The sequence below is a fragment of the Biomphalaria glabrata genome, chromosome 4, assembly GCF_947242115.1.
Source record: "Biomphalaria glabrata chromosome 4, xgBioGlab47.1, whole genome shotgun sequence".
In the NCBI taxonomy this organism is placed as follows: Eukaryota; Metazoa; Mollusca; class Gastropoda; family Planorbidae; genus Biomphalaria; species Biomphalaria glabrata.
This window is the reverse complement of record NC_074714.1, coordinates 21,033,862-21,045,942: the sequence shown is the minus strand read 5'-3', so window position 1 is coordinate 21,045,942 and position 12,081 is coordinate 21,033,862. Positions and strand designations below refer to the sequence as shown.

Below are 12,081 nucleotides of genomic sequence, written 5' to 3'. Positions count from 1 at the left end.
GCATGAGCATGAATTAGTCAGTAATTATTTAGATGCCCGACTCTTGTAATAATGACCTAACCGTATGCCCTAACTAGTGATAATATAGATTTAGGTTTAGTCAGCAAAATCTACATATAGACTAGATCTAGATTCTAGATTTTGATCCTAGAATCTAGATCTAAATTGATTCCAATATTTTATTGTCGAAAAAACAAAAAAGCGAATCATTTTTAGATTTGATATGAAGTACGTTGACATGATAAGTTGAAGTTGTTAATATATTTCGCCTTTTATTTTCACATAATATAGATCTACTCTAGATCTGGACTCAAGTCTCTACACACTTATATAGATCTAATCTAGAATTAGATAGATTGTCTTAGATTTAGACTAGTATAAATCTAATAATAGAGCCTATTAAATCAACTTAATCAAGATCTAAAGATGTATGTTTACTAATATTTAAACAAACTAGTTACCAGTATGAGTAGTCAGTAGTTTCAGATCTAGATCATGTCGATCATCTAGATTGTCACTAGATCTATATAGTAATATAGATCTAGTGTAGATCTAGATCTTAGTCTTAGCAGATCTAGATCTAGATGTAGTAGTAGAGTGACTAGAGTAGAAGAGACTAGTTATGACTAGTAAATTAAGTTATATAAAGTGACTAGATCTAGTTAAATCTAGTAATACTAGTAATAACTAGACTACTCGAAAGGCTAGAATAATACTCATATCTCTAGACTCTAGATCTAAAGTTAGCTATCTTAGTATCTAGAATAGTAGTCTAGAAAAACTAGATCTAGCTATCTAGAACAGTGATGCCCAAAGTGCCAAAGTACGGCCCACTGGCCAAAACCGGCCCGCGACATGATTCCATCTGGCCCGCCGAGGAACAAAAAGTAGAAAATTCTCCCCCTTCAAAAGAAGTTGAAAATGTATGTTTACCGGGTTACCCTCGTTATAGGGCCCCTCACTTTTTCTCTGACTCTGATGGACTGGTACCATGACATTTAACTAGTGTGCGTTAACGAGTTTATGAACTGGAACTCTGAATGTAGAGTCTACCAGGAAAAGTGAATGGATCTTTGTTGTGGAACATAAGCCAACATATTTGTTTTGTAAAGAAAGTCTGACTGTTTCAGAAACAATAACATATACAGCGGCATTATAAAACAAATATGAAAGCCTTCTTGGTTTGAGCTGCGTATAAAAGATTGGTTAAACTATGCCAATAGATTTGAGGGTCGATGAGAATATTTACCAAATAGAGATAAGAAAATAAGTTGGTGGTAGCTACAATGTTGCTCACATTTTAAGTAGAGAAATGAAGCCATTTTTAGATGCGTAAAATTGATAGACTTTAAATATCCCATTAAAGTAATGTAAATACTAGGTCCAATAGTTTTAAATCGTTTCAGGTGAATTTCCATTTCATTTTTGTTTTTACCTTTTATTGATGTGGCCCGCGACACACGTGTCGAAAGTTAAAATGGCCCGCAAGTCGAATTAGGTTGAGCATCACTGATCTAGAATATGTAATATTCTAGACAGTTAATAAGATAGAATACTAGATCTAGTTAGATCTAATACTAGTTTTTACTAGATCTATAGTAAATAATGCTACTCGAACCCCTTCATGTTAAGATACTTCTTGAACACCCCACTCAGCCCACTGTATTATTTAAAATAAATTTACCTTAAAAATAGCCTTTATTTCGATAGATCATGTACTCTGTAGTGAATTTCTAGTTCTATGTCTACATGATGTAGATCCTAGATAAGGATCACCAGGTGACCAGATATTTGAGGAGCGAAAGTGGGATACATTTTGATTATGGCACATAAAAAATAAGGCTCTTCTCAGATGTTACCAAGCAATGGTGTTTTCAACAATCTACACGTCATCTCAGTAGGATATTTGTAAATAAAAAAAAAGCTGCATTTATTTTTAATTTGCTAATACTGTATCTCCCTCCAAGCTGTGTCAATGAAAATGAAAAAACATTCTTAAGCGATGCTGTTACTCTGAAACCTTATTAATGGACACTTGAATCTTCTTGTACAGTTTTTGACTAGGCTTTCAAGAAATTATCTTGTCCAAGTAGTGGACTTGCTTTTAGTGTTAACTGTATTTTCATTGGTCTGCATTCAATGCAGAAAATTCAGTAACAGCATTTGTTCCAGGTCTGTACAAAAAGAATTCAACTATCTTTTTGTATTTCTCCAAAGAGCAAAGAATTCTTCTGAAATATAAGAAAAATTTCAATGCATTGATCGTCCAACCTTGTACTCTTGGAATTCCAGTCAGAGGTTTAATGGAAGCATAATTTGCCGCAACATTTAATATAACTGATCTGTAAAAATTGAAACTTTAACCCAAAAAATAGATGACTTTCTGAAACAATTTCCAAGGATGGAACATCTTTCATTGAGGTTCATCTAAAATTGGCAACACTAATTTACTTAAAAATTTATGATTGTTGCTACTATATCTTTTTTTTTTCTTAACGTCTTGCATAATATTAAGTACTTTATTGAGGAAAACCTTTTCATGCTTCTGAAGTACTGTACTGCATGGAATATTACAGCAATGTTGAGTACAAATGCAGCCACAATGCAGCACATGGAAGAAGCTTTTGATTATAATGTGGCACAAGACAAGGAATATAAAAGCAGAATATACTTGAAATAGTCTCTCCACTGCAGGGATCAGAGATAACTGACTGGTCTTTCCATATCCTGAAATTCTGAAAGGCAAAAGTACTAGTAGGTCTAGGGGTTTCTAACTACACCATAGATGAGCGCACATTACAGGTTGGGAAACAGAACATGCATGTGGTACAGGACACACAAGAAAATAATTACTTTAGTTTCAAGAGTAAAATGGTTGGAGGAATAACAATGGTGGGGAGAATAATTATCAATCTTAAAGCTATCTGTATGTGAATAACCAATAACCATAGATAAACACCAAAACCTTAAGGACATAAATGAGCTTTTCATAGAAACTTTACACAACCTAAGTTTAGATCAAATCATTAAAAAGCCAACTAGATTAAACAACACATTAGATCTCTTCTTAACCAACAGACCTGGATTAGTAGTTGATTATGAAATTATCCCTGGTCTATCAGACCATGAGATCATAAAAATACACAGTCAGATAAAAGCAGTAGCCAATACAAAACCCAAAAGAAAAATCTTACTCTGGAATAAATGTAACCTAACACAACTACACCAAGCTGCACTAAACTTTCAACAAACATTCTTATTAGAAAAAGACATTAACCAACCAGTCGATGACCTCTGGAATTTCATTAAAAACCATCTTAAAAGCATAATAGAAAATCATATACCAACTAAATACACATCAAACAAAATAAATAAATGCTGGTTTAATAATAGACTAAAGAAGCTTTGTAAACAGAAGGAAAACCTCTATAGAAAATTTAAAGAAACTAATGCAGAAAGAGTTTACAAAAAGTATATAAAAATTAAACACTTAACCCAAAAAGTAAGCAGACAGCTGCAGAGTGAATACATAAACAATGTAATATCTAAAGATAACAACAAAAACCTATGGTCATACATTAAGTCTAAGAAAATGGAAACAACAGGCGTAGCGCCATTAAAAGATGAACATAACATAATACATAATGATAATGAAACTAAAGCAAACATTCTAAACAAATACTTTGCATCAGCATTCTCAGCCCCAGGAGACAAAGACATATTACTGAATTTGAACCAAGTAGACAACATAGAAGATATAGTAGTACAAGAAAATGGAATTCAAAAACTATTAGCCAACACCAAACCAAATAAAGCTTCTGGACCTGATGGTATTCCAGCTAGATTACTCAAAGAACTAAGTAATGAGCTAGCCCCAGTGTTCAAAATACTCTTTCAGGCTTCACTTAACCAGGGCAGAGTACCAAAGGACTGGAAAGAAGCTAATGTCACCCCCCTATTTAAAAAAGGAGAAAAATCTGACCCAGGGAACTACAGACCAGTATCACTTACCAGCATCACATGTAAAATCCTAGAACACATAATATGTAGCAACATCATAAACCACTTAGACAAACATAATGTCCTCACACCATACCAACATGGCTTTAGGAAATATAGATCATGTGAAACACAACTAATAGGACTAATTGATGATTTTTCAAAAGGTTTAGATAATAGTGAACAAATAGATGCTATCTTACTAGATTTTTCTAAGGCTTTTGACAAAGTTCACCACCATAGTTTGCTTAAAAAATTAAAATATTTCGGCATTAATGGTCCACTGCATCAGTGGATTAAAGACTTTCTGATAGGGAGAGAACAAACTGTAATAATAAATGGCTCTAAATCAACACCGATAACAGTAAACTCAGGTGTACCTCAAGGTACAGTCTTGGGTCCACTACTATTTTTAATTTACATAAATGATTTACCAAATTGCATTAGTTCAGGAACAAAAGTCAGATTATTTGCAGACGATTGCATAATATATAGAACAATAAAAACAACACAAGACACAGATATTTTACAAAGAGAATTAGATGAATTACAGAAATGGGAATCAAATTGGAGCATGTCTTTCCACCCAGAAAAATGTCAGTTGTTAAGAGTAACAAAAAAACTAAAACAAATTAATTCCACTTATCTTATTCATGGCAAACCAGTATCACAGACTATAAACGCAAAATACCTAGGTGTTATAATAAATGAAAAACTATCATGGAATCCACATATTGATGAAACTACAAAAAAATCAAACAAAGCATTAGGATTTATTAAAAGAAATTTCTATAAATCAAATAAGAACATAAAACTAAAATGTTACTTAACCTTGGTTAGGCCAATAATAGAATATGCATCCTCCGTTTGGGACCCCTCAACTCAAGAAAACATTAAGAAACTGGAACAGACACAAAATAGAGCAGTGAGATTCATAACAAACGAATATTCACATTTGACTAGAGTAACACCTTTAGTAAAATCACTAAATTTAGAAAGCCTTCAGGACAGAAGGCTCAAAAGTAAAGTAGCAATCATACATAAAACACTGAACCATAATCTTCAAATACAAAAACAAAATTTAATAAAATACTCTGAAAGACACAAAGATAAAGGCACATTCCTCGTCCCATATGCTAGGACAAATTTGTACAAATACTCCTTCTTCCCTAGTGCTATTAGAGCATGGAATGGGTTGCCTGAGCTAGCCAGGAAAACCAGTGACTTGGCAGAATTTAAGTCATTGGTTAATATGCATGACTAAATGCATGACGCGTAGGACGTAATCATCTTCTTTTTTGAAGTAACGTCTGTATTATATAAGATAAGAAGATAAGAATGATATAATGATATATAATCAAATCATCTTATTGACTGCTTATGGTACAAATATGAGAGCCCTTTTGTTTATAAGACTTTCTTTGTGGATACTTTTGTTTTTATTTTGGGCGTTTTTTTTTTTCTATCCCTAACAAATACTGCATTTATGAGAAAATATTTCTGACATCAGCCTTCAGTTTTTAATGTATTTTTATTCTTTTAATTACAATAACATTATCATTTGTTTCTATTCTACATACTTATTACAGTTTTGACCTGAATTTCATGTTCACCATTTGACAAGCATTCAGGTTCCACTAAAAATGTCTGGGAAAAAGAATGATGACTCTAAAGAGGTAAGTCTTCTGATATTTTTTAATTCTGTCTCTTTAAGAAAACTGTTCATGCATAGATTGCAGTCTTTTTAGTCATTTATTTGCATCACGGAACATAATTATGATCTAATTTTCTCTATAAGACAATGTACTTTTTGTCTCTAATGCATTACTGTTGTTTTTCATATAATTCTATGAATTTTGCTACAATGTTTTCTCTATCATTACTGTTACTCGCCTCTTTCTTTTTTTCTTTCTTTTTTTAATTTTTAGAAAGTAATTTGTGTTATAGATATGGTAATAAAAAAAGGTATGTTCTCAATCATCATTTCTCTTTTTATGTACATAGGAGAGGACAACTTCAGATAGTGCAAAAAAGAGTTATGATTCCAGTGGTTCTGACAATGAGTCTGACGAAGACACTTTCTCTCTCACTACACTTGTGAGTTGATTTGATCAGCATAACTTTTAGAATATATATATATTTCCTTTCATGTAGAATTTAGAAGTCATCAGATTTATTGCCAAGGTTATTAAAATCTCTGTTTTTACTATCATTTTGTTCAAACAGGAAATCAGGGAACCAGCTCCACCAGTTTATATTGGGTAATTTGTTTTTAAAAAATGTAGCTGCTCATTTAACTTATACAAATTGATTAATTATATACAGTGATTATTCTATATATCCAGTTGTTAAAGTTGTATCTTTTCCATAGATTATTTTTATCTATATAAGATCAGTAGTCATCATTTCGAAAATTTCAGAAATATTTTACAAATGAAAACATTTGTATTTATGATCTTATGAATGAATAAGAATCAGAAATATAATAAATGTTGTATATATTTAATTATAATTTAATGAAATTTAAAACAAATAATTGAAAAGCTCTTATCTTCCTCAACAGGACAGGGTTGGTCTATGATGAAATCATGACCATGCACAAATGTGATTGGGATCCAGATTTTCCAGAAAATCCCCTGAGACTGACTGAGCCTTATAAAAGATGCTGTGAGCTTGGTTTGATTGAAAGATGTGAACGAATTGAGGTTATTTTTTAAATTTTTGTATACAAAGAAGTTTCAATAATAATAATAAAATCATATCTTTTAAAAACATGCAATACATCCAACTCATATCTCTCTCTATATATATAAAAGAGCTAACAGCTCAGCTGGCTAGAAGAAGAAGAATAAAAAAAAGTTTCTAATATTTGTGTATTTCAGTTTTTCATTAGATTACATTTTTGTTATTTGTACATGAAAGCTTTTTATTAACCTAGTATTTAAATTGGAGAAATAGTTTCTTGTATTGTTGTTATGCAGTGTGCTTCTTCAGTGTAAAATTCCTATCAGGTTGTGTAATGATTTTTTGTCTATTTTCTTTCCACCGTATAGAGTAAGAGAGCAACAGATGAAGAGATTTTGACCAAGCATACTAAGGAGCATCTTGAATTGACAGCCAAGTCTGTCTCCATGTCCTATGAAGAGAGAATGGAACTGTGTCAGAATTATGATGCCTGGTATTGTAATGATGTAAGTTCCATGGCATTTTAATTCTTCTCATTGCTGCTTTATATTGATTGAACTGATCTAAGTGTCCAGGATGAAGGATAAGAAATAAATATATGTTTTTTATAATTTCATAATGTTTTTTGAGAAGAAAAAAACATGGTGCTTTTGGTCAGGACTTTCAATAAAATTATCCAAGTACATATAAGTTATCTTCACTTTATTTTGGTAGGCCACTAGTTCACATGTATTGGTAGAGTCATACTTACGAAAGTCCATAATGGATATAATTTTTATTGTCTTTCATGACCATGCACAAATGTGATTGGGATCCAGATTTTCCAGAAAATCTGAAAAATCTTTTTATAAATTACATTTTAGATATTTGGATTAATAAAAAGAAATATTTTTTTCTGAGAATTTATTTGTAAGCATTTTCAAAAATTTCTATATTATTTTATAATTGAATTGTTTAGAAAAATAGTTGCATTTGATGTAGAATTACTATTATTATTATTATCTTATTTCAAGAAAAATGTTTATATTAATGTAACCAAATTCAATGTATTTCAGTACACTTATGATGCTAGTATGATTGCAGCAGGAACTACAATCCAACTGATGAATGACATCTTGGAAAGCAACTTGACAAATGGATTTGCAATGGTTAGGTGAGTGAATATCAGTGGATATCTCTTTAGTATAGCTGACACTCTCTTTGCATGTACTTGTCAGTTATATAGAAACAAAATATAGAAATATGTAACTAATTGTAACCAATAATGTTACACTATGCATTTTGATTAACCCAGTATTTAATTTTGTATATAATATTTTATACAATGTTAGTTCTCATTATATTTCTTTGATGTGGGAAGCGTGGTCGAGAGGCTAAGTGCGCTTGAACTTGGCTTGGCTTGGCTACCTAGAAGGGGGCTCGAGGTTCGACACCCGACTCGGGCAGAGTTGAGTTTACTGAGCGCCTAAAGGCAGCACGCAAAACCAACTCCTAGATACCCCCTCCACCCACTGGTCCACAAATGTGATTGGACCAAAGCGCTCTGAGCATGCTATAAGCATGAAAGTAGCGCTATATAAAAGCTATAAATATATATATATATCCATTATATCCAGGCATAAGTCAGAGCTGAGTGAAAAAAACTAGTGTTTAAAGTTTATTTTCTTACGTGTCCTGTTTATGTCTCTTAGCCCTAACCTCCTGCCAAGAGACAGTGCTCAGAGTTTTGACACTGTACTGTCAAAAGTACAATCTATACAGTTTACCATAGAAGAAGTTTGATGATTTAATAAATCAAGACTTTTTTTCTGTTATGTTTATTATTCAGCTTCAGATTTAATTTAAAGCGTATTTTTCTTGTTTTAATATCTGTGTCTCCTTTAGGCCACCAGGTCATCATGCTATGGAGTCTGAATTCAACGGTTACTGCACTTTTAACAATGTGGCTCTTGCTGCTCAAGATGCTATAAATAAAGGCGTAGAAAGGTGAGCATTTTATTAGGTTGTGTTTTTTTGTATTACTGGTAGTTCAGTCTTCTGTCCTGGAGTCTTTCTGAATTTAGTGATTTTACTAATTGTGTTACTATGGTCTAAAGTGAATATTCAGTCTTTTTAAATCAAATTTTATGTTTTATGAGTTGAATAAAAAAAAAAAGGCTCTCTCATTTTCTCTCATTTTGTTGTTCTGTTATATTCTTTTAGAATTCTAATTGTGGATTGGGATGTGCATCATGGTCAAGGCATTCAAAGATTATTTTATAATGACCCAAGGTAACTTTTAAAAATTATTCACTTTTTATTTCATACCAGTAGGAGGTCGGTCATAGTAAAATCGTTTTTTTTTAGAAATTAGAATTTTTGTCTGTTCTAAAGGCAATTACTCTTGTTGAAAAAATAGCCTTAACTTTCTGAACTTTTGTAAAAGACAGATTTTTCCATTTCTATTTATTTATCTGTAGAGTATTGTATTTTTCCATTCATCGCTACGAGTATGGGAAATTCTGGCCTGAACTAAGAGAGTCTGACTATGACTACATTGGTGAGGGCCCAGGAAAGGGTTTTAATATCAATGTCCCCCTTAACAAGGTAAAAATAGGTGCCATGTTGTCAATTTGTAAAAAAAAATAATGTTCTTGTCAAAGCTTTGAATTCAAACTGATTAAAGTAATTAAATTATTTTTTAAACATAGATATAAATAGAGATTTGGAGTATGTCACATTTGTATTCAAACATGAAAAAAATTTTTAAAAGAATCAATTAGATGACAATCCTCTATAGTTGATTGAATTTACACTATCAGCTATTGCCTTATTCATTGTTTTGTCTCACATGCTACTCAGTGTTCAATGTCCTAATTATTGTTTTTTTTTTTTACTCTAGATTGAGATGACTGACAGTGACTACATGACAATAGTTCAACAAATTCTTCTTCCCTTGGCATATGAAGTAAGTGAAAAAAAAAAAGATGGTTTTGAACTTTACTCTGAGCATTATTAGAATACAGATAGTTACAGACTAGATGGACTTATAAATGTCAATAAATTAGAATACATTAAAATTAGTATAATAATAAGGGTTGTTAATATATTTATATATATAAGTAAGTATAGTTGGACAAATGGTGTATTGTTTCTTTGCCATGCTTAGTCAATGAAGGCTAATACATTTGGAGAATCAAGTGGTTTATTCAGTCTAAGTCTATATACTCAATCATCTTTAATAGATAGCTGTGTTGGGAAAGATAAAAACATTGTTTAGTTAAGTTCCAATATCTGTGGAGGAAAACAATTGAGATGTTTTTCTGCTTAGCCACAGTTTCTAGATCTAATTGATGCTGTTTTGTGGTATGATAGGTTTCATTATTTTTTATGAAATATTGTTTCTTTCATTTAGCGATTTCTTCAATGTTTGTTTTATATTTTTTTACACATTAATTAAGCTGTTTTGTGGAAGGGAAAGTTTGATAAAAAAAAAACAACAACACTGTGGCCTTCAATTCAAATAAAATCAACTTTTTATTAAGTATAATGAAGAAAAATGTTTTTTTAGATCATTAGTTTTGAATTACTAAGCCAAGCTTATTACAATGAGTTTGACTAAATTAACCAAAATGTGTCCTTCTATTTCCTTCAGTACAACCCCCAGCTAGTCCTTGTCTCCTCAGGCTATGATGCAGCTGTTGGCTGTATTGAGGTACAGCACATGACATGCTCAACTTGACATTTATACATTCTTCATAACCCAGTAGATGTGTGGAGTTTGTCTATTTATATATGCACTTTTTGTTGGCCAACATTCAACATATTTAACAGAAAGCTTAGATTTAAGTGAGCTTGACAGTGCAATTTTCAGTTTTAAAGTTTATATCATTTATTTACAAACAAAAAATGCATATATCAAGAAGAAAGTGCTAAAATGACCATTCTTTCTACCTTTTTGCTTAATTTGTATTTATTGTAAAACAAAGCACACAAAAATAAGTTAACAATGTTTCACCTTTTACAAATTAGTTTTGGATAACATTTTGGCATTTTTTTCCTAATGTTTGCTTGCCTGTTTAGTTTCTTTCATGTAGCGATGCTTTTATTTTATGTATGTTTCTTTAGTTCAGCCCTCAAATAGTGCTTGTATCTTGTGGGTTTGACTCAGCCGTAGGGGATGAAAAGGTATTTTTAAAAAATAATGCTAAATTTGATAGACATTAATTGACAAAACCCCTCTAATGTGCACTTGCTTTGCTAAGATAAAGGTGTAGCAGCTTTAAAATTTATGTTCTGGGAAAGATGTGCCATTGTAGTTGATTAGAAAATTAGGCAATAACCAAAACATTTGATGATCCAATTTAAGTCTTTAGGTATTTAAATACTCCTCAACATTCAGTAAGGGACTTTTGTTTAGGACAAGTCAATAACATAAAAATTAGTTATAAGAGCTTAATATTTATATTTAAAGGTTCTTTTTTTAAAGTAATGCATTTGCTCATAAAAAATTGCTTTGAGTTCTCTCGTAAAAAAATTATTATTTATCACATTATTTTATTAATATTATCATCATTATTGTTTCTTTTGTATTTTTACTGTGTCAAAATATAGCTTGCATAATAAACTTTCATCATTTATCAGCATTTATTCTCTATTGTATGCTTTAGAAAAATTAAAATAAAAAATAAATAAAGTTGCATGTTTTTATTAACACTATATACAACATGTAATTACTTATCTAACATTTCAATTCTTTAATTCTTCCTAAAATGATTTTTTATTTAAAAATTTTATTTGGAATCATGGTATTAAAAGTGTAATAAATTAGTAACACTTTTATGTAATATTTAAACATAAAAAAGTACCAATCATGGGTATTATTTCATATTATCAGTGAAAAGTGAAAAGTTTTGGTATTTTTCGATATTCATTTTTTCTTGTTTAATGTTATCAAAATTACTGGATAACAAAAACAAAGAAAAAAAAAAAGAAAACAGGAAAATGAAAGAGTTATTATTTCAAATTGTGGCCTACCATATGACTTATTAAAAAAAAAATTTGAATTTCTATTTTTCCCTCTTTCAATTGCATCTTTAATTATAAATGAATCTTTGCCAGAATCAATTATATTGTTGCATTTATTTATTTTTTATGTATATTTTCGTATAGCTCTTCTTTGGATATCATTAAGCTTATGATTTATGATGTAAAATTTTACTCTATCTTATGCCGAATAATATTATTTATCATGGTTCACAATATTATTATAATGGTTGTAACATCAATCCTTTGAAATAAAAATCCCCTAAGAATTATCTAAACAAATTAAAATTACTTGTGCATAGTTATAGCTAATTTTTTAAAATTTATTTTTGTCAAAACTTTTGGACTTAAGTAATCTTTAATCTGTTTTTT

The 12,081-nt window shown here is 30.7% G+C and overlaps 1 protein-coding gene across 4 annotated transcripts in view; it reads left to right on the top strand.

The window, feature by feature from the left end:
* The first annotated feature begins 282 nt into the window (after positions 1 to 282).
* Positions 283 to 12,081, top strand: part of LOC106063065 (histone deacetylase 6-like) — a 189,063-nt gene continuing 177,264 nt past the window's right edge. For 2 of the 4 annotated variants that reach the window (XM_056025924.1, XM_056025927.1), the window contains exons 1-12: positions 283 to 428; positions 5,589 to 5,675; positions 6,004 to 6,096; positions 6,226 to 6,260; positions 6,563 to 6,704; positions 7,053 to 7,190; positions 7,740 to 7,837; positions 8,569 to 8,670; positions 8,887 to 8,955; positions 9,144 to 9,270; positions 9,566 to 9,631; positions 10,319 to 10,378. In XM_056025924.1, the coding sequence (XP_055881899.1) occupies positions 5,643 to 5,675; positions 6,004 to 6,096; positions 6,226 to 6,260; positions 6,563 to 6,704; positions 7,053 to 7,190; positions 7,740 to 7,837; positions 8,569 to 8,670; positions 8,887 to 8,955; positions 9,144 to 9,270; positions 9,566 to 9,631; positions 10,319 to 10,378 (963 nt within the window). In that variant the 5' untranslated portion in view covers positions 283 to 428; positions 5,589 to 5,642. Of the gene's footprint in view, positions 429 to 1,758; positions 1,898 to 5,588; positions 5,676 to 6,003; positions 6,097 to 6,225; positions 6,261 to 6,562; positions 6,705 to 7,052; positions 7,191 to 7,739; positions 7,838 to 8,568; positions 8,671 to 8,886; positions 8,956 to 9,143; positions 9,271 to 9,565; positions 9,632 to 10,318; positions 10,379 to 10,791; positions 10,852 to 12,081 lie in introns of all 4 variants that reach the window. The other 2 variants (XM_056025925.1, XM_056025926.1) reach the window with 2 other exon arrangements.